The 27,086-nt window shown below is 39.0% G+C and overlaps 1 protein-coding gene across 2 annotated transcripts; it reads right to left on the reverse strand.

The window, feature by feature from the left end:
- Positions 1-658: 658 nt before the first annotated feature.
- LOC128660053 (gastrula zinc finger protein XlCGF26.1-like) lies at positions 659-27,086 on the reverse strand. 2 transcript variants are annotated; one of them, XM_053713651.1, is made up of 3 exons: positions 27,011-27,086; positions 7,393-7,508; positions 659-2,387 (listed from the first exon to the last, which is right to left on the reverse strand). In XM_053713651.1, the coding sequence occupies exons 2-3, from the start codon at positions 7,409-7,411 to the stop codon at positions 865-867; spliced, it is 1,542 nt and encodes a 513-aa protein (XP_053569626.1). In that variant the 5' UTR covers positions 7,412-7,508; positions 27,011-27,086; the 3' UTR covers positions 659-864. The 2 variants fall into 2 exon arrangements, with proteins under 2 accessions (XP_053569626.1, XP_053569625.1); XM_053713650.1 differs by lacking the exon at positions 27,011-27,086 and having other exon boundaries at positions 7,393-7,807.

The raw sequence follows: 27,086 nt of genomic DNA on the forward strand, positions 1-27,086 counted from the left end.
TAATTGTTTACATACCACTCAAGACTTCAGCCACCAAACCCTAATCTTTAAGATGCTGTAGAACAACCTGCCTACTGATTACAATGAGATGTATTTATAGTGTTTCTTATCAGATGACAACACATTGTATCTCTCTTTCTAGCATCAACATTTTGACATCAACAGCTTGACCTTAAATACATGTTATACAAGATTTAGACATATGCACTGTTAATTATTGAATTATATAAATTAATCCTCCATTTTAGGATTGCTAATACAAGGTTATATAAAACCTCAATTTTAGGATTAGTAAAGAAATTCATATAACATCACTAAAAAGTACTTTAAAATAAATTCAATTAACACATTTATAATATGTGTATTGCAGGACAACTTATTAAACACATTGTTTAAAGATTATATAAAACAATTTGAAAATTATTAGCTTTAAGAAGCTTTCTAAAGAATGTATTTGATTATAGTTTTTTTTTATTCAAACAATCATACTAAAAATAAACTTTATTGCAATGTTCTATGTGAATAATGTGCAGATAAAAAACACAGTTTGTAGTCACTGCCCATGACAGTATATTACTGTGTTGTGTTTGGATTCTATCACATTTATATGAGAGAAACTGAGGTGCTCAAATATAAAGGAACAAAGGACACCAGGAGAGCGCTTCCAATATGGGGCTTTTATAACTGGGATTTAGAAAGTATTATTTACAATAACATCTCTTTTGATGCTTCTATTTAGAGAGTTCGCCCTCTTTAGGATAATTGTAAAAAGGTTTGTGCACTGTGTATATAAAGTTTATTTGTGTGTAAATATTTGGTGCTTTGTGATACCTGACTTCAATGGAAATCTTTTTCTTCTACTTTCTAAACATGTGAAAAGTTTCTTCCCTTGTGAATCCTTTCATGAGTTTTCAGATTACCCTTTTGTTTAAAACTTTTTCCACACTCTGTACATTTGAAAGGATTTTCTCCTGTGTGAATCCTTTCATGAGTTTTCAGACTATCCATTTGTGTAAAACTTTTTCCACATTCTGTACATGTGAACGGCTTTTCTCCTGTGTGAATCTTTTCATGAGTAGTTAGATTACTCTTTTGTGTAAAACTTTTTCCACACTCTGTACATGTGAACGGTTTTTCTCCTGTGTGAATCTTTTCATGAGTTTTCAGATGATTCTTTTTTATAAAACCTTTTCCACACTCTGTACATGTGAAAGGCTTTTCTCCTGTGTGACTCCTTTCATGATTTTTCAGATGACTCTTTTCGGTAAAACTTTTTCCACACTCTGTACATGTGAAAGGCTTTTCCCCTATGTGAATCCTTTCATGACTTTTCAGACAACTCATTTGTGTAAAACTTTTTCCACACTCTGTACATGTGAAAGGCTTTTCCCCTATGTGAATCCTTTCATGACTTTTCAAACCACCCATTTGTATAAAACTTTTTCCACACTCTGTACATGTGAACGGTTTTTCCCCAGTGTGAATCCTTTCGTGACTTTTCAGACAACTCATTTGTGTAAAACTTTTTTCACACTCTGTACATGTGAAAGGCTTTTCCCCTATGTGAATCCTTTCATGACTTTTCAAACCACCCATTCGTATAAAACTTTTTCCACACTCTGTACATGTGAACGGTTTTTCCCCTGTGTGAATCCTTTCATGAGTTTTCAGACTTCTCTTTTCTGTAAAAACTTTTCCACACTCTGTACATGTAAAAGGCTTTTCCCCTGTGTGAATCCTTTCATGAGTTTTCAGAGTACTCTTTTCTGTAAAAGAGTTTCCACACTCTGTACATATAAAAGGTCTTTCTCCCGTGTGAATCCTTTCATGAGTTTTCAGGTTACCCTTTAGTTTAAAACGTTTTCCACATTGAGTACAGGTGAATGGTTTCTCCTCTGTGTGAATAAGTTGATGTGTTAGGAAACTTGACTTGCCTGAAAAAATGTTCCCACATTCTGTACATATGAAAAGGTTTTCTCCTGCGTGAATCCTTTTGTGGGTTAAGAGACTGGAGCTTTGTGTAAACTGTACTCCACATTCTGTACATTTGAAAGGTTTCTCCTTTGCAAGAATCATTTGGCTAGACTGTAGACTTTTACCTTCTTTAAAATGTTTTGAACTCTCAGTAAATGTGTGTGGTTTATCCTCTGCGATAATTATTTCACTAGATAAGGCATAAATATTGTCTTCTTGTTTGATGACTAAATTACTCTCTGTACATAATGATTGCTGCCTAGTTCCTGATAATTCACCATCTCCTTTAAATATCTGCTGTGATTTTCCCAATGTTTGTGAAAAGTCTTTAGTGTCTAAAAATGTTGGAGTCTGCGGTATCATTCTGATGCTTCCTGTAGTGAAGGATGGATATGAACTATTCACATGTTTGTCTAAATAAAAAAAATGTAATAAAGAGAATAAGTAAGGTTTATTCTTTATAATATAATACATCTTAATATCATATTATTCATTTATACTCAACAAAATGTCTTCCGTTTAGTGTTTATTTTAAATGTATTTACCTGTAAATCACAAATTAAAAAATGATGACAAGGAATGTAAACATTTCTAAATCATAATAAACTAAACTGATAAAAACAAATTCTAGGGTCCCATTAAACAAGGTGCAGGTGGATAATGTTCTCAGCCAGGTAACCAGTACATCTGTATTCTTGGCAAGAGAGATGGCATCCACTATCCTCATTTAGCATTTCATAAGAAAGTACACATACAGCTCTGCCCAGCTCATGCTCAACAAGTGTGAGAACCTGGGGCCCGATCCGATATGCAGCGTCGCCCACAAAAGCCGGCAACGCCAAATTTTGCGCTGGTTTGGTATCACATATACGGCGTAACCTAGAAGTTACGCTCGTATATTTCTGCCTTCTGCCGTAGTTTTTTGGCCCATAGACAGGTATACCAAACCCGCGCAGTTTGGTATCCAATATACAGCGTAAGGACTTACGTGGCGAAAATGGAGAAATCTTACTCCATTTTCACCTCGCCACAAATTGCAGGCGTAGTAAGCCTTACGCCGAGTATTGGAGCCCCGTAACTCCCTAAACTACCTGCAAAATAAAACCTAACGCATGCGCAATGTCTATCTACCTGTCAACCGCAATCCCCCGCCGCAATCCCTAATAAAGTGCTTAACCCCTAAACCGCCACTCCCGGACCCCGCCGCCACCTACATTAAAATGATAACCCCCTAATGTGAGCCCCCAACACCGCCGCCACCTATATTATATATCTAACCCCCTAATGTGAGCCCTCTACACCGCCGCCACCTCTATTAAAATTATTACCCCCTAATGTGAGCCCCCTACCCCGCCGCCACCTATATTAAAATGATTAACCCCTAATCTAATCCCCCTACACCGCCTCCACCTATATTAAATGTATTAACCCCTAATCTAATCCCCCTACACCGCCGCCACCTATAATAAATGTATTACCCCCTAAAATACTAAAGTGTCCATACACTGCATTGCCCCAAAGTAATCAGCTCTATTACCAGCCCTTAAAAGAGCCTTTTGCGGGGCATTGCCCCAAAGTAATCAGCTCTTTTACCTGTAATCTGACCCCCCTACACCGCCGCCACCTATATTAAATATATTAACCCCTAATCTAATCCCCCTACACCGACGCCACCTATATTAAATATATTAACCCCTAATCTAAGCCCCCTACACCGACGCCACCTATATTAAATAAATTAACCCCTATTCTAATCCCCGTACACCGCCGCCACCTATATTAAATATATTAACTCCTAATCTAATCCCCCTACACCGCCGCCATCTATATTAAATATATTAACCCCCCTACACCTATATTAACCCTAATTATATTAGGGTTAATATAGTTATTATATTATATATATTAACCCTATCTAACCCCAACACCCCTAACTTCATTATTATTGCAATAAATCTAAATAATATTAATATTATTAACTAAAATATTCCTATTTAAAACTAAATACTTACCTATAAAATAAACCCTAAGATAGCTACAATATAATTAATAATTACATTGTAGCTATTTTAGGGTTTATATTTTTTTACAGGTAACTTGGTATTTATTTTAACTAGGTACAATAGCTATTAAATAGTTAATAACTATTTAATAGCTACCTAGTTAAAATAATTACCAATTTACCTGTAAAATAAATCCTAACCTAAGTTACAAATACACCTACACTATCAATAAATTAATTAAATAAACTACAATTATCTAAATTAAAATATAATTAAATACACTAAACTAAATTACAAAAAAACAAACACTAAATTACAAAAAATAAAAAAAGATTACAAGAATTTTAAGCTAATTACACCTAATCTAAGCCCCCTAATAAAATAACAAAGCCCCCCAAAATAAAAAAATGTCCCTACCCTAAACTAAATTACAAAAAGTAATCAGCTCTATTACCTGTGGAAAAAAAGAACAACCCCCCCCATTACAGCCCACCACCCACACACCCCTACTCTAAAACCCACCCCCTATCCCCCCTTAAAAAAACCTAAGTCTAACCCCCAAGTGGTCCTTACTTGTCCTGAAGACCGGCGGAGAAGGTCCTGTTCCAGGCGGAGAAGTCTTCTTCCAGGCGGCGACCTCTTCTTCTTCCAGGAACCAGCTGGCGCGGAGCGGAGGAGTTGAAGACCGATGACCGCGGAGCTGAAGACCGTCCTCTCTGGAACTGAAGACCGGCGATGCAGGAACTGAAGATCTGCGACGCTGGAACTGAAGACTGGAGCCATGGAGTGTGGAGGATCCTCTTCATACGATCGCCGCCGTACACTGAATAGGTCTTCAGTTCCAGCGTCGCCGATCTTCAGTTCCTGCATCGCCGGCCTTCAGTTCCAGAGAGGACGGTCTTCAGCTCCACGGTCATCGGTCTTCAACTTCTTCGCTACGCGCCGGCTGGTTCCTGGAAGAAGAAGAGGTCGTTGCCTGGAAGAAGACTTCTCCGTCTGGAACAGGACCTTCTCCGCCGGTCTTCAGGACAGGTAAGGACCACTTGGGGGTTAGACTTATTTTTTTTTTAAGGGGGATAGGGTAGGTTTTAGAGTAGGGGTGTGTGGGTAGTGGGTTGTAATGGGGGGGGTTGTTCTTTTTTCCACAGGTAAAAGAGCTGATTACTTTGGGGCAATGCCCCACAAAAGGCCCTTTTAAGGGCTGGTAATAGAGCTGATTACTTTTTGTAATTTAGTTTAGGGTAGGGACATTTTTTTATTTTGGGGGGCTTTTTTATTTTTTTTAGGGGGCTTAGATTAGGTGTAATTATCTTAAAATTCTTGTAATCTTTTTTAATTTTTTGTAATTTAGTGTATTTAATTATATTTTAGTTTAGATAATTGTAGTTTATTTAATTAATTTATTGATAGTGTAGGTGTATTTGTAACTTAGGTTAGGATTTATTTTACAGGTAAATTGGTAATTATTTTAACTAGGTAGCTATTAAATAGTTATTAACTATTTAATAGCTATTGTACCTAGTTAAAATAAATACCAAGTTACCTGTAAAATAAATATAAACCCTAAAATAGCTACAATGTAATTATTAATTATATTGTAGCTATCTTAGGGTTTATTTTATAGGTAAGTATTTAGTTTTAAATAGGAATATTTTAGTTAATAATATTAATATTATTTAGATTTATTGCAATAATAATTAAGTTAGGGGTGTTATGGTTATATAGGGTTAATATATATAATATAATAACTATATTATCTATATTAACCCTAATATAATTAGGGTTAATATATTTAATATAGGTGGCGGCGGTGTAGGGGGATTAGATTAGGGGTTAATATATTTAATATAGGTGGATTAGATTACAGGTAAAAGAGCTGATTATTTTGGGGCAATGGCCCGCAAAAGGCCCTTTTAAGGGCTGGTAATAGAGCTGATTACTTTGGGGCAATGCAGTGTAGGGACACTTTAGTATTTTAGGGGGTAATACATCTATTATAGGTGGCGGCGGTGTAGGGGGATTAGCTTAGGGGTTATTACATTTAATATAGGTGGAGGCGGTATAGGGGGATTAGATTAGGGGTTAATCATTTTAATATAGGTGGCGGCGGTGTAGGGGGATTAGATTAGGGGGTAATGTAGTTAAAATAGGTGGCGGCGGGGTAGGGGGCTTGCATTAGGGGGTAATAATTTTAATAGAGGTGGCGGCGGTGTAGAGGGCTCACATTAGGGGGTTAGATATATAATATAGGTGGCGGCGGTGTAGAGGGCTCACATTAGGGGTTTAGGTATATAATATAGGTGGCGGCGGTGTAGGGGGCTCACATTAGGGGGTTAGATATATAATATAGGTGACGTCAGTGTAGAGGGCTCACATTAGGGGTTAATATAGTTAAAATAGGTGGCGGCAGTGTAGGGGGATCATATTAGGGGGTAATATAGTTAATGTAGCTGGCGGCGGGGTAGGGGGATCATATTAGGGGGTAATATAGTTAATGTAGCTGGCGGGGTCCGGGAGCGGCGGTTTAGGAGTTAATATATTTATTGTTAGGAGTGGGAGGGGGGATTGCGGATAGAGGGGTATACGTGTCGGGCTATGTTTGGGAGGCGTGTTAGACAGCAACGGGAGATTTAATATTTTAGTCAGTTTTTTTATGTGGCAGCAGTTTCTAAAGTGCCGTAAGTCACTGGCGACTCCAGAAATTTGTACTTATGCAGATTTCTGGACATCGCTAGTTTGTCAGACTTACGGCACTTTAGCAAATACCGTCGCCGTATATGGGATAGCTCGATGTGCGAGCTGAAACTACGGGCGGCGCAGGTTTCCACGCTTGCGCCGAAACCTGCGCCGTATATCGGATCGCGCCCCAGATGTCTTAATCATCAAAGACTAATAATCTGTGTGACATGTTTTGAGGGTAAGAAGCAGTGACTTTATGTTACTTCTTAGCTTTTGGCAGTGGTTGTTTAACTTATATAAACAGACACAAACGTTATTAGTTTAATAATACTCACTGTAAAATTAAACACACAAATCAGTGGCGGTTCTGATGTGGGGAACACTGGGGGAGTTGTGGGTATTACACACATGGGAATGAGGTAAGCAAAAGTGTAGTTATGGGTCAATCCATGAGCAAGGTCAAGGCAGGGGAAGGTGGAGTTGCAGGTGTTCTGAGTAATGAATCAGGTCTTGGGATGAGGATAGGCAGTTGTTAGACATAGTCTGTCCAAAAGGACAGAGGGGGAGTAGTATTTTTTACCCTACTCCTCAGCAAAATGGGGGTTGCTCCTTCTTTATAACGTCACTGACACAAATGTTCTTAAAGACGCAGATATAAATATAATGGTTAATATTTGTTTAATGAGTGATCTATTTTCCCAGTAATTAAAGCCAGCATAATATCTGTTTTACTCACCTAACACATATGAGTTCATGCTGATAACAGGCTCCAGTGTCTGTGCTCAGGAAGAACGTTTCCTAATTCACTCCAGTTATATCAATACCCGATATCTCTTAGTGCTTTGGCCGTGTCTGTAAAAAGTATATTGAATGTTTTAGAGATAATAATAAATAATGTTTCTGATTAACTTTAAATATGGGAAGTTTGGATTCACATGACACATTCTAATGCATTCTCAATAGTACTAGTTAATGGTGGTATATCAGAGAATTTCCAATTGAAGAAAGGTACTCGAAAGGGATGCCTAATCTCTCCTCTACTATTTAATCTTGCGATTTAAACCTTGGCAATCTATTTTAGAGCTAGACTTAAAGGGACATTATACACTAGATTTTTCTTTGCATAAATGTTTTGTAGATGATACATTTATAGACCATATAAGTTTGTTTTTTTTAAGTGTATAGTTTTGCTTATTTGTAAATAACATTGCTCTGGTTTTCAGACTCCTAACCAAACCCCAAAGTTTTAGGAGAATACTGATGTATACCTACTCCAGCTTGCTCCTGTTTGTGTAAAGGGTCTTTTCATATGCAAAGGAAGGGGGAGGGGGAGGGTCTATTTCCCACTTGCAGTGTGTGTTCCAGCTACCTTTTAAACAGAGCTAAACCGGGAGCTTCTAAGTAAGTTTTTAAATGGTTTTATACTGGATTTTTAGATCAGATCTCTTACTATTTATTAGGGATGCAGAAAAATAAATTCCTCTTATTCTATAGATAGTGCACAATTTTGGATCTTTTTCAGATTATCGTGTAAATACCTCTAAATCTAAAATCTTATGGCTAAATGATTCTCGAAAAAAATGATCTAGATATTCCATTTAAGGAAGTACAAAATGATTTTACGCATTCAGGTATAAAAATTTGTAAGGACCCTAAATTCTGGTATAGGCCAAACTATCCAATTCTTATTTCTAAGAAAAAGTTAGATACATGGTCTTGTTTAACGCTGTCCCTAACAGCCAAAATCAATCTTATTAAGATGATTATTCTGCCAAAATTATTATATTTGCCTCAGAATATCACACTTTTTTTAAAAGAAAAAACGATTTAAGACAATTGAACAAAGTTTCTTCTTATGGGGGTCAGGTAGAAGACGCTTGGCTCTAGAGAAATTAACACAATTGAAAGAGTTTGGTGGTCTGGTTTTCCACCAATATAAATATATAATATTATCGGTCTTGGTAAGATTGTGGTAGACTGATTATTCGACAAAGGATATTTAGCGGCATTGGAAATAGAAAAAAGTTTATTATATCCTTTAACTTTGCAAGCATTGCTCCATTGTCCTCTTGAATCTATTCCTAGAGAAATTAAGAGACTGTTTATAAGGTTATTGAAGCATGACAATTATTGTCTCAATTGGTAAAAACAAATCCACATATTTCCAGTCTGCTACCTATTACAGGGAACCCAATGGAATTTGTAAAGAATGGTCTAGAAAAGGCTTGAAGTTTGTGTTCCAACAAGACAAACCAGATTTGACAGGTCTTCTCACTTTTGAAAGATTAAAGACGTTATATGATCTCTCGAATTGTGATTTTTATTATTATCTGCAGATTCATCACTGGTTCTATAAAATCACAAAATGATTTGACTTTTCCTGTGAGCACTCTATTATACAGATGGACGTATCCTTATTTAAACAAGGAACACATTTAATTAAGTATTGGTATAATCTTATTTTCAAAATCTCAGGTGAAAAACATACAAAATCTGGTGATATAATGGGCACAAGATGTAGAGAACATTGAAGAGCTTAGTATAATACAAAGTAAAGTAACAGCAAAGCAATAAGATGCGCTGGCTCAAAAAGTCAAATGCTGGAAAAAGATTTTATTGGAAGTCCAATTACTGGTACAAAGTAAATGGGTCACAGACAGGGACACCTGATGCGTTTCGCGCATGAGTAGATGCGCTTCTTCGGAGGCTAATTATAATCTGACAGTGATAGCTTTTAAACAATTTATGCACCAATCCAAGGACAGCTTGAGTTAAAACCAATCAGTGTGGCTCCATTGAATGAACAAATAGAGCGGAAAATCAATGGTGATATCGCAACCACTGTTGCTTGATAAAAAAAAGTGTTAAATATTCAGTGGGGTCACACTGCAGCACTCTAGCTTAACAAAAACAAAAGAAATCAAAATAAAACAATGCTAAACACAACTAATAAAGTAATGCAATACAATAACAGAGGATGAGATCATAATGCACATATGTGTCCAATCTGAACAATAAATAAATCACAGAAAAATATCGAAAAGATAAATAAGAATATAATAATACAAATAAGAAAAAAATAATAAATAAAAATAAGTATAAATTGGATAAAACTCAAATTATACTGCAAAACAGATCAATATGTCGGATTTAAATGCTCAATAGGTCAGTGTGTTGGATTGCAAAGCCTGAGAGATGTATCCCTATGATAGAAAACTTTGTGAATTGATCTGATCACAGCATTTGAGAGCCAGCACAAAAATATGACCCATAAGCAATAAATACTGACCTGACAGTGTGTATACAGTAAAAGTATATACGAAAATTGGATTGGAGAAATGCCCCATGCAGCAGAGAACATCATAAAGAACGAAAAATTCAGGTAGTCAGATATTGTTTAAATAGACAAAATGTATTTTTATATAGTACTGAACCTATACAGTACACTATTATTAGACTCTGTGAGGATGTCTGTAGGCAAGTGTGTTAATAGGATTGGACTAGATGTTCTGCTGCAAATTGGGGGCATAGTTTGACTCTCTCTATGAATCTAAAAGGGAACATATAAAGAAAGACATGAATTGAAAAGAAGAAAAGCAAAAAAATAAAGAATAAAACAGAGATAAAACTAAGTGGAAGATAAGACAATGGGGTTAGTTAATAGTATGGTGGGTACTATGGGACATTTTGGATACATAGTAAAAAATAATGTAAGTAAGGGTATGAGAATGGAATAGTCATTAATATGTATATTTAATATATATATATATATATATATATATATATATATATATATATATATATATATATATATGTGTATATATATATATATGTGTATATGTATGGTTAATGTTAATATGCCTATACATATAGGTCTACATCCAAACATCTATTGATACCATAGGGGTATCTAGTATTAAGTTTGACTATCCAGAAGACTTCTCTTCTGAGGAGTCTAGCAGTTCTATCCCCTCCTCTCGCATTTTTTAATATTCTCTCAATTCCCATGAAAGAAAAATATGTGGTACCTATGCCATGTTGGCGGAAATGTTTCGCCACTGGAGTTTTAAGTTCTTTTTCAGTCCCTCAGGCTTTGCGATCCAACACACTGACCTATTGAGCATTTAACCCCTTAATGACAACTGACGTACCAGGTACGTCCTGCAAAAACTAGCAGTTAGTGACAATGGACGTACCTGGTACGTCAGTTGTTTAAGAGAGTGCTGGAAGCGATCGCAATCGCTTCCAGCAGCTCTCAGGGTATTGCAGTGATGCCTCGATATGGAGGCATCCTGCAATATCTTTTAACAAGCCTCCAATGCAGAGAGAGCCACTCTGTGGCCCTCTCTGCACCGGTAACAATGGTGCTGTGTTCCGGGGGGGAAGGGAAGCAAGGAGGCGGCAGCGTGGGGGCGCGCGCGCGTGTGCACGTGGGGCGCGCGTGCACGTGGGGGCGCGCGTGTGCACTTGGGGGCGCGCGCGCATATTAGCCACTGACACCAATGAAAAAAAAAAAAGTTCAAAACATTAACATTAAAAAATATATATATAAAAGGATCTGGGGGGGGGGGGTTGGGGGTATTGAGGGGGGGGCTGCTACACTACAGAAAAGTTTATAAATATTTTTGGGGGCAATTAAGTAGCAGGGAGGGTTATAGAGCTGTTTGGTGGGGGATCAGGGAGGTTGGGGGCTAAGGCAGGGCTCCATTACAGAAGAATACATTTTTTTAAAAAATAAAATAAAAAAAACTCCTTTTATTTAGTACTGGCAGACTTTCTGCCAGTACTTAAGATGGCGGGGACAATTGTGGGGTGGGGGAGGGAAGAGAGCTGTTTGGGAGGGATCAGGGGGTGGGATGTGTCAGGTGGGAGGCTGATCTCTACACTAAAGCTAAAATTAACCCTGCCAGCGCCCTACAAGCTACCTAATTAACTCCTTCACTGCTGGGCATAATTCACGTGTTGTGCGCAGCAGCATTTAGCGGCCTTCTAATTAACAAAAAGCAACGCCAAAGCCATATATGTCTGCTATTTCTGAACAAAGGGGATCCCAGAGAAGCTTTTACAACCATGTGTGCCATAATTGCACAAACTGTTTGTAAATAATTTCAGTGAGAAACCTAAAATTGTGAAAAATGTAAAGGTTTTTTTTATTTGCTCGCATTTGGCGGTGAAATGGTGGCATGAAATATACCAAAATTGGCCTAGATCAATACTTGGAGTTGTCTACTACACTAAACTAAAGCTAAAATTAACCCTACAAGCTCCCTACATGCTCCCTAATTAACCCCTTCACTGCTGGGCATAAAACACGTGTGGTGCGCAGCGGCATTTAGCGGCCTTCTAATTACCAAAAAGCAACCCCAAAGCCATATAAGTCTGCTATTTCTGAACAAAGGCGATCCCAGAGAAGCATTTACAACCATTTGTGCCATAATTGCAGAAGCTGTTTGTAAATAATTTCAGTGGGAAACCTAAAGTTTGTGACAAAATGTGTGAAAAAGTGAACATTTTTTTTAATTTGATCGCATTTGGCGGTGAAACGGTGGCATGAAATATACCAAAATGGGCCTAGATCAATACTTTGGGATGTCTTCTAAAAAAAAAATATATACATGTCAATGGATATTCAGGTATTCCTGACAGATATCAGTGTTCCAATGTAACTAGCGCTAATTTTGAAAAAAAAAATGGTTTGGAAATAGCAAAGTGCTACTTGTATTTATGGCCCTATAACTTACAAAAAAAGCAAAGAACATGTAAACATTGGGTATTTCTAAACTCAGGACAAAATTTAGAAACTATTTAGCATAGATGTTTTTTAGTGGTTGTAGATGTGTAACAGATTTTGGGGGTCAAAGTTAGAAAAAGTGTGTTTTTTCCATTTTTTCCTCATATTTTATATAAATTTTTATAGTAAATTATAAGATATAATGAAAATAATGGTATATTTAGAAAGTCCATTTAATGGCGAGAAAAACGGTATATAATATGTGTGGGTACAGTAAATGAGTAAGAGGAAAATTACAGCTGAACACAAACACCACAGAAATGTAAAAATAGCCATTGTCATTAAGGGTAAGAAAATTGAAAAATGTTCCGGTCATTAAGGGGTTAAATCCGATATATTGATCTGTTTTGCAGTATAATTTGAGTTTTATCCAATTTATACTTATTTTTATTTATTATTTTTTCTTATTTGTATTATTATATTCTTATTTATCTTTGATATTTTTCTGTGATTTATTTATTGTTCAGATTGGACACATATTTGCATTATGATCTCATCCTCTGTTATTGTATTGTATTGTATTGTATTACTAGTTGTGTTTAGCATTGTTTTATTTTGATTTCTTTTGTTTTTGTTAAGCTAGAGTGCCGCAGTGTGACCCCTGTTTCAGTCCCTCAGGCTTTGCGATCCAACACACTGACCTATTGAGCATTTAAATCCGACATATTGATCTGTTTTGCAGTATAATTTGAGTTTTATCCAATTTATACTTATTTTTATTTATTATTTTTTCTTATTTGTATTATTATATTCTTATTTATCTTTTCAATATTTTTCTGTGATTTATTTATAGTTCAGATTGGACACATATTTGCATTATGATCCCATCCTCTGTTATTGTATTGTATTGTATTACTTTACTAGTTGTGTTTAGCATTGTTTTATTTTGATATCTTTTGTTTTTGTTAAGCTAGAGTGCTGCAGTGTGACCCCACTGAGTTTTTAACACTTTTCATCAAGCAATAGTGGTTGCGATATCACCATTGATTTTCCGCTCTATTTGTTCATTCAATGGAGCCACACTGATTGGTTTTAACTCAAGCTGCCCTTGGATTGGTGCATAAAATTGTTTAAAAGCTATCACTGTCAGATTCTAATTATCCTCCGAAGAAGCACATCTACCCATGCGTGAAACGCGTCAGGCGTCCCTGACTGTGACCCATTTACTTTGTACCAGTACTTGGACTTCTAATAAAATCTTTTTCCAGCATTTGACTTTTTGAGCCAGCGCATCTTATTGCTTTGCTGTTACTTTGTTCACTAGCGGTTGGGCATACCGCTTTTTGGATCTGCTGCTCGTTTGCTTTTCCTATATTGGGCTTTCTCTCCGACCCCCGAGTCCTGCTCCTACCCGAGTGCCTAGCAACGTCATTGGTGATGCACTAGGAAGTGCGTTTTTACTACGTATACGACCGAACCTCTTTGCACGCCAGAAAGGACACACAAGCTGCACCCTCCCGGAAGGGTTTCATCGCCAGTCCGTGAGGTAGTACAGAGTTTGCCCAGGCACCCCACCAGACCAGTGGAGGGTAAGAGATAACGGTTATGAACACCACTACAGAGACTTGCTCACACCTACTGACACCCATTGACATCTAGGCTGAAGTGGAGCGTACTGACACTTGAGGAATCCTTAGAGAGAAACGCTTTGAGCCCCAGGATTTGGAAAGAACATTACCATTCTCTGACTGTTTGTCCCTTCATACACAGATAGTTATTGGGACACATACCCCTGCTTTGGGTCTCTAGTATATACTTTTAGAGAACTAAGGGGTCATTAACTGAACACTCTGTTTTTTGTGAATCAATGTAGAATACAAAGTATTCAAAGTGTGGGGAAAACCAACTTATCGGCAGCCTGGCGAGAATATCATGTTAAATTAATAAATTGTATATACTGTATGTAGTTACTGCCATTAAAAAAATAGTACCAAATGCACAAATATGCTGCCCAAATGTAAATTAGATGATGCAGACTTGGTACACCAATTTTGGGTTTGCCCCAAAAACAAAATGTATGCTTACCTGATAAATGTATTTCTTTCCGGATATTGTCCACAGCATTCTCAATTATGATTGGGCAAAGAGCACCACAGCTAAGCTGTTAGGTATCACTCCCCTTCCCACAAACCCCAGTCATTCGACCAAAGGTAAATGGAGAAAAAATAAGTAACACAAGGTGTAGAGGTGCCTGAGGTTAGTAAAAAAACCTGTCTTAAATAAAAAAGGCGGGGCCGTGGACATATCCGGTTATACTACCTGATTAAATGGCCAAGAGCTTAACGGCCAAGAAACGCGTTGTATTGCTCCAATAAATACCTCCTTTTTCAATACATCTGATCTTGTTACATTTTATATATATTTGTAACCTCTTAAATAATCGGTTAACTGGCAATTGAAAGATATTACGGACCGCTTTTATCCAGTCTTTGCATAATGCTAGTGTGCAGCTTCCGGGATTTCCTGTGAGGATGACCATCTGACTAGTACACGCCGACTGCAGAGAAAGCTCCCACTAGTGCAGCTATTAGGACCAGCCTGCTCACGGTTTTGGCGGACCATCAACGAGATATAACCCCACAGCGTACTGACTGCTGTAAAAGGTTTTCCAACTCGTTTGTGAGTACCTGTTCAACATCTGTTTCCTTTGGTTTACACCTTGTATGTACAATATCACACCATGAGGCGCTCTCTTTTTTCTGTCTCCACTTTTTAGATTATCCGACTTACCACCGGTTCGAAGAGGAGCTGCCTTCATTTTGAACCTTCTTTACAATCTCTCCAATTTATTTTTAAACACTTACATTTTTGAACGCTTCTTTTTTCACTTATTGAATTATCCTTTTTTCAAAGATTTTTTACACATTGTGTACCCAGGTTATAATACCGGACATTATTTGTTTTTGGGACGTTATATGCCATTGATCTACTATTTATCTAATAGAGGATGTTATTTGTTTTAGTGTTTGCACACGTTATATGATATTTATCCACTCTTTTATTTGTGCACATAGTAGATTTTACTAGCACCATATTGTATTGTTTAATATGCACTATTTTTTTTTTCTTCGCACATACTATTGTGTCTCACATTTGGACACTTCTTAACATTTTGTTAGTCTAATTAGATATTAGCAATATCTTTTATAGTTATATTAAGTTATTTAGCGCACCCTATTGTATGCTTTATTGCATATATTTTATAAACACACATTTATCAGGTAAGCATAAATTTTGTTTTCTTTCCTAAGATATGGTGAGTCTACGGCGTCCTCAATTACTGTTGGGAACCAATACACAAGCTAGAGTACACAGAGGACTAGGGAGAGACAAGACAGGTAGACCTAAACAGAAGGCACCACCGCATGAAGAACCTTTCTCCCAAAAGAAGCCTCAGCAAAAGTATTAAATTTGGAAAATGTATGCAAAGATAAAGTTGCCGCCATGCAAATCTGTTCCACAGAAGCTTAATTTTTTAAAGTCCAAGATGAAGAGACAGCCCTAGTAGAATGAGCTGTAATTCTCTCAGGAGGCTGCTACCCAGCAGTCTTATAGGCCAAACAAATTAAACTTCTCAACCAGAGAGAAAGAGAAGTAGCAGCAGCTTTCTGACCTTTACGTTTCCCAGAGAAACAAACACACAGGGCAGAAGACTGGCGAAAATCCTTAGTCGCCTGTAGGTAGAATTTTAGAGCATGCACAACATCCAGGTTGTGCAACAAACATTCCTTATGAGAAGAAGGATTAGGACATAGAGAAGGAACAACAATTTCCTGATTAATATTTCTATCTGAAACTACTTAGGAAGAAAACCAAACTTAGTACAAAGAACCACCTTATCAGCATGAAAGATAAGGTAAGATGGATCACACTGCAAAGCCGAGAGTTCCGAGACTCTCCAAGCAGAAGAAATAGCAATAAGAAACAAAACCTTCCAAGATAACAACTTAATGTCTAGGGAGTGCATAGGCTCAAATGGAGCCTGCTGCAAAACTCTAAGAACAAGGCTAAGACTCCAAGGAGGAGCCATGGACTTAAACACAGACCTGATTCTGACCAAGGCCTGACAAAAGGATTGTTCATCTGGCACATCCGCCAAACGCTTACGTAGCAAAATAGATAAGGCAGAAATATGACCCTTCAGGGTACTGAAAGGCAAACTCTTCTCCAGACCTTCCTGGAGTAAAGACAAAATCCTAGGAATCCTGACCCTACTCCAAGAGTAGGCCTTGGATTCACACTAAAGAAGATATTTACGCCTTATGGTAAATCTTCCTAGTGACAGGCTTGCAAGCCTGAATCAAGATCTCAATGACTGATTCAGAAAACCCATGCTTAGACAGAACTAAGCAGTCAGCTTCAGAGAAATGAGATTTGGATGACGGAAGGGACCATGAAGTAGAAGGTCCTCCCTCAGAGGCAGTCTCCAAGGTGGAAGAGAAGACATTTCCACTAGATCTGCATACCAGATCCTGTGAGGCCACTCAGGAGCTATTACAATAGCTAACGCTCTCTCCTGTTTGACACAAGCAATAACTCATGGAAGGAGAATGAATGGAGGAAACAGGTATGCCAGCCTGAATCCCAAGGGACCGCCAGAGCATCTATCAGAGCCGCCTGAGGATCCCTTGATCTCGAACCGTACCTCGGGAGCTTGGAATTCTGCTGAAACGCCATTAGATACAGCTCCGGCATCCTCCATCTGAGGGTCAAGCTGGAGAACACCTCCAGATGGAGCTCCCACTCCCCGGGATGAAAGGTCTGTCTGCTCAGAAAATCCGCTTCCCAGTTGTTCACTCCTGGAATGTGGATAGCAGATAGACAGCAATTGCGAGCTTCCGCCCACTGAATAATCAAAGACACCTCTTTGATGGATAAGGAGCTCAGAGTTCCTCCTTGGTGGTTGATCTGAGGTAATATTGTCAGACTAGAACCTGTTAAACCAGGCTAAGGACAATTGAGGCCAAGCCATCAGAGCATTGAAAAATCACTCTCAACTCCAAGATGTTTATGGGAAGAGCAGACTCCTCCCGAGTCCCTGCACCTTTAACGAGTCCCAGACTGCTTCGCAGCCCAGCAGGCTGGAGTTTGTGGTCACAATCACCCAGGAAGGTCTCCAAAAGCATGTTCCCTGAGAGAGATGTTCCTGGGAAAGCCACCACGGGAGAGAGTCTCTTGTCGACTGATCTAGATATATCCTGAGACAGATCTGCATAGTCCCCATTCTATTGCCTGAGCATGCACAATTGCAGAGCTCTCAAATGGAATTGAGCAAAGGGAATGATGTCCATGGAAGCTACCATCAGACCAATTACCTCCATACATTGAGCCACTGATGGCCGAACAGTAGACTGTAGAGAGAGGCAGGAAGAAAGAATCTTGGCTTTTCTGGCCTCCGTCAGAAATATTTTCATTGATAGGGAATCTATTATGGTCCCTAAGAAAACTACCCTTGCAGCTGGAACCAGGGAACTCTTTTCCAGGTTTCACTTTCCATCCGTGGGAATGTAGAAATGACAACAAGATCTCTATGTGAGATTTTGCTTGTTGAAAAGATGGCACATGAACCGGAATGTCATCCAGATAGGGCGCCACAGCAATTCCGAGAGAGCCCCCAGAACCTTTGAGAAAATTTTGGGAGCTGTGGCAAATAGAAGAGCCACAAACTGAAAGTGTGCGTGTCCAGAAAAGCAAATCTCAGAAATCTGTGACAATCCCTGTGAATAGTAACATGAAGGTACGCATCCTTCAGGTCATCATGAACTGACCTTCTTGCACTAAAGGAAGAGTGGAATGTACAGTTTCCATCTTGAAGGACGGTACTCTGAGAAACTGTTTTAGACACTTTAGATTTAGAAAAGGTCAGAAAGTTCCTTCTTTTTTGGGAACCACAAACAGATTGGCATAGAAACCTAGACCCTGTTCTTGTACTGGAACTATCACTCCCAGGGAGGAATTGAGAGGTGGAATCTGCCCCTAGGAGGGAAGGTCTTGAATTCTAATTTGTAACCTTGGGATACTATGTCCACTGCCCAAAGATCTGGGACATCTCATATCCATGCTTGAGAGAACTAAGAAAGTCTGCCCGCCACTTGATCCGATCCCGGATCGGGGGCAAACCCTTTATGCTGATTTGGATTCAGTAGTGGGTTTATTGGATTGCTTCTCCTTGTTCCAAGACTGATTGGATTTCCAAGAAGGCTGGACTGTTCCTGCTTGGAAGAGGAAGGGAAAGGCTTACCTCTGAAATTACGAAAGGAACAAAAATTACTCTGACGTCCTTTACCACCCGTAATATTGTAAATAATTTCTGCCAGACCAGGTCCAAACAAGGTCTTACCGTTGTAAGGAATCGCCAAAAGCTTGGACTTAGATAGAACATCCGCTGACCAAGATTTCAGTCATAATGCTCTGCATGCTAAAACAGCAAAACCAGATATTTTTGTTAACAAACTTAAATTACCTGCAATGAAGCATCAGTAATAAAGGAATTGCCTAACTTAAGAGCCTTAATCGGATCTTGGATCTCTTCCAAGGGAGACTCTACCTGAAGAGACTCAGGCAATGCATCAAACCAATTGACTGCAGCACTTGTCACAGTAGCAATACATGCCGCAGATTGCCATTGGAGACCTTGATGAACATACATCCTTTTCAAATAAGCCTTCAGCTTTTTGTCCATTGGATTCTTAACGGAGCAACTATCCTCAATAGGCATAGTAGTTCTCTTAGCCAGAGTAGAAATCACCCCTTCCACTTTGAGCACAGTTTGCCATGACTCCTTAATGGAGTCTGCCACAGGAAACATCGTTTTAAAGACAGGATACGGGGGAAAGGGATCCCAGGTCTCTCTCATTCCTGTGCAATCATTTCTGTAGCACGGTCTGGAACAGGGAACACCTCCACAGAGGAAGGAACATCAAAGTACTTATTAAAGGGACAGTAAAGTCAAAACTAAACTTTCATGATTCAGATAGGGCATGCAATTTTAAACCACTTTCCAATTTACTTTTATCATCAAATTTGCTTTGTTCCCTTGGTGGTATTTTTGAAAAGCTAAACCTAGCTAGGCTCAAACTGATTTCTAAACAGATGAAAACCGCCTCTTAGCTCAGAGCATTTTGAAAGTTTTTCACAGTTAGACAGTGTTAGTTCATGTGTGTCATATAGATAACATTGTGCTCACTCCAGTGAAGTTATTTAGGAGTCTTCACTGATTGACTACACTGCATGTCTGTCAAAGGCACTTAGATAAGGAGGCTGTCTGCAGAGGCTTAGATACAAGGTAATCACAGAGGTAAAAAGTATATTAATATAACTGTGTTGGTTATGCAAAAACGGGGAATGGGTAATAAAGGGATTATTTATCTTTTTAAATAAGAAAAATTTTGGTGTAGACTGTCCCTTTAAGTTTACTAGATATTTTAGGGTTAACAACGACAGAGGTATCAGAGTCGTCCAAGGTAGCCAAAACCTCCTTTAACAAGACACGGAGGTGTTCAAGCTTAAATCTAAAGGATACAACTTCAGCGTCAGATGAAGGAATTACACTGTCTGAATCTGAGATTTTACCCTCAGAGGCTACCGACGTATCTTCCTCATCAGACTTATGAGAAAGAACAACTTGGGTAGCCTCAGAAAACTTTTCAAATCAGCCAATAGCATTTCAGTAGCTTTCATCCTATTGGCTGTTTGGAACAGCCAATAGGGTTTCAGTAGCTCTCATCCTATTGACTGATTTGAATTTGAAGAATCAAATCAGCCAATAGGAATGCAAGGGACGCCATTTTTAAACGGCTACCTTGCATTCAACTTCAGTGTACGGCGGTGATCGTATGAAGAGGACGCTCCGCACAGGATGGGATCAGCTTCCAGGATGTCTCCACTCCTCGCCACCGGGATGAAGGTAAAAGACGCCACTGGGATGGATGAAGATATCGCCGCCTGGATGGAGATGGATGTCCAGACTTTAGAAACCGTGAGTAGATCTTTTTGATTAGGGCTTTGGGCTTGGAAAAATAGCTGAATGCTCTTTTAAGGGCAATGCAAAAGAGCTAAATGCCTATACAAATGCACCTTTAGGGGCAATGGGTAGCTTAGATTTTTTTTTTTAGAGATAGGTTTTTTATTTTGGGGAGTTGGTTGGGTGGTGGGTTTTACTGTTGGGGGGACTTTGTATTTTTTTACAGGTAAAAGAGCCGATTTCTTTAAAGGTCCTTTTAAGGGCTATTGGTAGTTTATTGTAGGCTAGGGGGTGTTTTTATTTTGGAGGAGCTTTTTATTTTTATAGGACTATTCAATTAGGTGTAATTATTTTTATTTTTGATCATTTCATTTATTTTTTGTAATTTTAGTGTTTTCTATTTTTTCGTGATTTGTTTTTTTTTTTAGTTGTAATTTAGATTTTTTAATTTTTTCTTGTAGTTTTAAATTTTTTAAATTTGTAATTTAAATATTTTAATTTGTAGTATTGTTTTATTTTATTAGAATAGTAAGGTTAGGTTAATTTATAGTTTAAACAAGTTTATTTTTATTTCACAGGTAAGTTTTTATTTATTTAAAGAAAGTTATATTGTAATTTTAATTGAACGTTAGGGGGTGTTAGGTTTAGGGGTTAATAGTTTAATTTAGTGTTTTGCGATGTGGGGGGAGAGGGTTTAGGAATTAATAACTTTATTTAGCAGCGGCGATGTCGGGGAGCGGGGTTATTTAAATAGTGTTGGCGATGTGGGTGGGCGGCAGATTAGGGGTTAATAAGTTTAACATAGTGTTTGCGATGCGGGAGGGTGGTGGTTTAGGGGTTAGTAGGTAGTTTATGGGCGTTAGTGTACTTTGTAACACTTTAGTTATGAGTTTTGTGAAACATTTTTGTTACACAAAATCCATAACTACTGGTCTCAGGTGGCATTATAGGCTGTAATGCAAGCATTTTAGCCTGAACACACAACCAAACACGCACAACAGCAAAATATGGCGGTTACTTGTGGATTTATATAGGGATTTTGAATTGCTTTTTGGCATGTCAGTTTATTAATTTCTTTCGGTTTCGATTTTTACATGTGAATTCAACATTAAAAAAACCCACTCCTTATTTTAAACTTATGCATACAATATATTGGCGTAAGTTATTGGCGACGCCAGAAATGTTTAGTTGCACACATTTCTGAACCTCGCCAGTTTGTCCTACTTACACCAGTATATCTGGCGGCATGTGTTATGCGATTCACCCGATATAAAAGGTGAATTTACGGGCGATGTGGGTTTCAGCAGTTGCACTGAAAAATACGCCACATATGTAATCTCACCCCACCTGTACGATGCACTTTGTGTGGTCTCTTTCTTAGTAGCATCAGGGCCACAGTTTATCCATTAATCACTGAATTCAGTTTACCTCCAATGCCTGCATATAGTAGAAGAAAGGATCAACTTGTCCATACAGATTTAGGAAATGCTAAATGAGTTAAACAGAGCTTTTTAACAAGTAAAAGTCAGGGTTATTATATATTTGAAATATGGAGACTGAATTTCAATGATAAAGGGATCTTCATTTGCTCATCCATTTACAGGTAAAAAAAAAAATACCATCAGAGGTTATTTTACCTGTGATACTAAATATGCTGTATATTTGATACAATGTCCATGTGGGAGGGTCTATATTGAAGAGACCATCTGTAGAGTATGTGATATAATTAATCAGCATAAAAGTAACATTAGGTGTAGCAATGAGGCCCCAGTTTCTTCTCTTTTTTTTGCAATTTGGACATAATATCACTCAGCTCTGTTTTCAAGTGATTGATGCTGTACCATACCCAAGATGGGGGGGGGGATTAGCAAACTGATGCTCAAGAGAAGGGAGGCATTTCGGATACATAAATTAAATGCTATGCAACCATCTGGTTTAAATAGAGCATTAGATATCACTATAATTTTATAATGATTCATAGGTTAGGTATTCACATCTGTATATATAGTTTTCATAGTGTATAATGTTTTTATTTAGAAACCATGCCATTGACAAATACATTTCTTTAAAAGAAATCTGTTTTGGTTTTGATTATTACAATTTAAGAATTTGTGTTACCTGTATTAGCCACTAGGGTGTGTGGTTATTGTCATTGTACTATATAAGGATACATTGTATACTGTTAGCTATGCATGATTAAGGGCTAGGTGCCCAAAACATTGCTGTGTATGTGACCCAGATGAATTGGTAATAAAAGACCTTTTTTTTTTTTTTTTTTTTTTTTTTAAATATCTTTATTTTTCAAGTGCAACAGACAGATAGAAGTAATTACATTCGGTAGTATTTACGTGGTATAAGGTTACATGGCAAATGATAACATCAATTATAAAACAGTTGTCATGTCAATACTGTAACCTGGGTCTTGAAAAGTGATCAAAGAAAAGAGCAAGAGAAAAACAAAAACAAATTTCCATCGTGCACAATTTTTCTTTTAACCTTAAACACAAAATAATATTAACTTCCTAACTCTCAGCTGGCATAATTCACTCTCCGACAACCTCCTCCCCCCCCCCCCCCCGGGAACTTCTCCGAACTAGTCTACCAGTCTCCTCGCAATGTTGCCTCTAAAACGTACTCTGTGTTCTTAAATGGTGCAATGATTATAGTACGCGAAGTATCTGGTAGTGTGTGAATAAAGGGTCCCCATTTGTTAAAGAAGGACCGAACCCTAGCATTCATGTCTCCTAAGCCGTCTGCTTGCTCAATAAAAAGTTGCTTTAGCAACGCCTGCTTTAGCTGTGTGACAGTGGGTGGGTTTCTTTTGAGCCAATGTTGGAAGATCAGATGTCTGGCCATCAATACTATATTAGAGATAAGTAGTTTAATATGTTTGGGTAGGCCTAAAAAGTCAAGGAATACTACATTCTGAAATGTCCAGTCCCCACAGGGGCATTGTATTTTTGTCTTTACCCAGTGTGCCGTCATCTTCCAGAATCTGACTAGTTTAGGACAGTTCCACACCATGTGTTCAATATCCGCATCTATCAGACTGCACCTAGGACACTTACTGTCTCTGTCTGCCTTCCATCTCTGGAATTTCCCAGGGGTAACATAGCTGTCGTGTATTAGCTTAAAATGGGATTCTCTCACCTCTGAGGAGAGAGTTGCTGACTTTACTCTACTGATGCTTTTCTCAACTTCCCCCGCTGTCACATCCTTTGCAAGCCTATCACTCCAAATGGAGGCTATCTTGTTTATGCAGGTTGTCCCCGCTAGTCTGTTCATCTTTGTGTACAATGGTGCTATAGAGGTGATGCCATGTCGAGCTAATTCTATGCTTTGTTTTATAGCTGTTTGGTCTCTGTTGTTCCCCTCCCTCCGTAGTGTGTCAAAGTAATGTCTGGCTTGCAAGTAAGCGTAGTGATGTGTTCTGGGCAGGTCAAACGTGGTTCTTAGAGTTTCAAAAGTCTGCATGAGTCCCCCCTCCCTTGTCATTGTTTGTCCTACTGTGCGAAGTCCCTGGCTCTTCCACTGAAGAAAAGCTTTAGTCGATATGCCTGCAGGGAACTCAGGGTTGCCGCACCATGGCAAATATGCGGTCAATCTGTGGTTGCCCCCTAGTGTCTTGCAAAACTGTCTCCAAGCTCTTGCCGGTTGGGCCAAGAGCTCCATGTCTTTTAAGTGTTTGGTCGCTTGGGTTTGGGTCATGTGTGGGATCATCTCTAAAGCCCATGGTTTCGTCAGTTCATTTTCCAACCTGGGGTCAGAGAACTTTCCCCGTCCCGTCAGCCAGTCAATAACAAATTTACATTGGGCCGCCCAGTTGTATAGTTCAAAGTTTGGTAGTGCTAATCCCCCCATCTCCCTTGGGGCGGTAAGCTTGAGAAAACTGACCCTGTGTTTCTTGTTGTTCCAAATAAATTTAAGCACCTTTCCCTTAATGTGATTTAAGTCTGATTTTCGCAGTATTGCTGGCAGAGTCTGGAAAAAATAAAGCAGTTTGGGGAAATAGATCATCTTTATAAGTCCCACCCTTCCCGATAGGTTCAAGGGCAGCGAAGTCCACCCCCCAATCAGGCTGTCTAATTGTTTAAGCAAGGGACCATAGTTAATAGAGTACCATCTGCGTGGGTCTGCGTGTAGTGTGATACCTAAATATTTGAAGTTACCCTCCACTATCCTAAAGTCATAGCCGGGAATTTGTTTTTTACCTTTTGACAATAACCAGAGTAGTTCAGTTTTGTCAGTGTTGACTTTGTATCCAGAGACTAAGCCAAATTCATTAATTGTTTCCATCAATTTTGGAATATTTTTTTGAGGGTCTTGTACGTATAACACCATGTCATCAGCAAAGATCGAGACATGCAAGGTCGACTCGCCTATGCGCATCCCCTGCATTGTCTGCCTAATTTTTATTGCCAGGGGCTCTATAGCCAGGTCAAAAAGGAGTGGGGAGAGGGGGCAGCCCTGTCTAGTGCCTCTATGGAGTGTGAAGGGTCTGGTAGGTGTGCCATTGATTAGGAGGGATGCTTGGGGTTCTCTATAAAGATTCTCAATGACCGTGAGAAATGCACCCTCGATGCCCATCTTGCCCATGGTGGTGTATAAATGTTCCCACAAGACCTTGTCAAAGGCTTTTTCAGCGTCTAAGAATAGAAGAGCTGCCTCGTCATGGGTCGCTATGTTCTGGTTATGTTGCGTTATGTTCCAATAGTGTTGGATAATTGTTTGGACTCTTCGAATGTTAAGTACTGAAGATCTCCCCTTAACGAAACCCGTCTGATCCTCGTGTACTAATGTCGGGAGTATATTTGCTAGCCTGTTTGCAAGGAGTTTAGTTAGTATTTTGTAGTCCTGATTAAGCAGGGAAATAGGACGATATGACTGAGTTAAAAGGGGGTCTCTACCCTCCTTTGGAATAATACTGATATTGGCTTCCGCAAACCTGGGGGAGGGTCTAACTTCACCACTGAGGAGACCATTGAACAGCTGCGTCAAAGTCGGGCCTATATCGGTTCCCATTATTTTATAAAACTCTGCTGGCAAGCCATCAGGCCCTGGAGTTTTCTCTAATGTTAGATCCTTAATTATGGTCAGAATTTCGTTCAAAGTAACGGGGCTATTGAGGCTGTCAAGTTGGGCTCTGTCAATCATTGGTATCCGCAACTGTTCCCAGAATCTGTCCATATCCCTTGGCAGTACCTCCTGTGGTGAGTAGAGATCTTTGTAAAAGTCAATAAATGCCCTTTGGATGTCTTCCTCCCTATTCAAAACTACGTCGCCCCGCTTAATAGCCAGTATAGGATTTTTTTTTGTCGCTAATTTCGTCATTCTCGCTAGCAGTCTTCCCGTCTTGCCTCCGAACCTATAGTACCTAGCCTGTATTTTAGAGTGTGTTTTGTTGGTTTGTTGGAGTATATAGTCATCTCTTGCTCGCTTAATGTCCTTGTATTTGAGTCTGTTGATTGTGTTTGGGTTCCTAAGATATTTATTCCTCGCATTTAAGATCTGTGCTAGTAGGAGTTCTGACTGTGCCCTGCTCTTTTTCTTGATGTTTGCGGCGTAAGCCGAGATAACCCCCCTCAAGACAGCTTTAGCTGTTTCCCAGAACAGTATAGGGTCACCTGCATGCAATTGATTGGTCTCTGCATATGCCAGCCATTCCCCTAGGATGTGTCTATAGAAGTTGGGGTCTTTGCATAAATACGCTGGGAACACCCACCTATTGGTTTTCCCCCTCCCAGGACTAAGTTGGATCTTGACTGCTACTGGGGCATGGTCTGAGATCGTTATTGGGTCTATCTCAGCTTCCAACACTCTGGGGCATATCTCTGTGGGTATCAGAAAATAATCGAGTCTGGCCATGGTGTCCTTTGCTACTGACATGCAGGTAAAATCCCTCTGCTCCGGGTATCTGGCTCTCCAGATATCTTGTAGCCCTAAGGTTTTCTTGAAATTATGAAGTATTAGGGATTCTTTTTTGGAGTTTCTAAAACTCTGAGGGGTAACGGCTTTCTTATCTGGGTTATAAAATCTATCGGCAGGGACCTGAGGAGCAATATTGAAATCCCCTCCGACAACAGTGGGCAGCGTGGTAAACTGCATTATCTTAGCGTGCAGTCCCCTCCAGAAATGTTGCTTCTGTCTTTGTGGCCCATACACTCCTACCAGAGCAAAGGGGATTCCCATGACCTCTAATTGAAGCATTACAAATCTCCCCTCCTGATCTATGTCGGTCTTAGTGATAGTGTACGTCAGGTGTTTTCTAAGTAGTATGGCCACACCTCTAGCTCGTCTCAGTTCGTATGGGGTGTATATAACTTCTCCCACCCAGCCCTGTTGCAATTTTTTGTGTTCAAGGTTCGTCAAATGTGTTTCCTCTAATATGGCTATGTCAACTTTTCTAGTTCTTAGGTAACGCAGGATAGATCTGCGTTTTTGCGGAGAGGTTATGCCTCCCACATTCCAGCTCATAATATGTAGATTATGTGTCATCTGTAACTCGGTTTGTGGATGGGATGTAGGGTAAGAAATTGATTACACGTAGGTCCGATAACACATTGTGTAAGAAACATTTTAGGTGTCTTGTTTGTACTTTACCACCAGATTTCAGACTAAGAACATTTCCCTTTGTCGGAGAGTCCCGGGGGAAGAGGAGAGCATTCTGCCAGCTAAC

Source organism: Bombina bombina, chromosome 5 (genome assembly GCF_027579735.1).
Source record: "Bombina bombina isolate aBomBom1 chromosome 5, aBomBom1.pri, whole genome shotgun sequence".
Classification (NCBI taxonomy): Eukaryota; Metazoa; Chordata; class Amphibia; order Anura; family Bombinatoridae; genus Bombina; species Bombina bombina.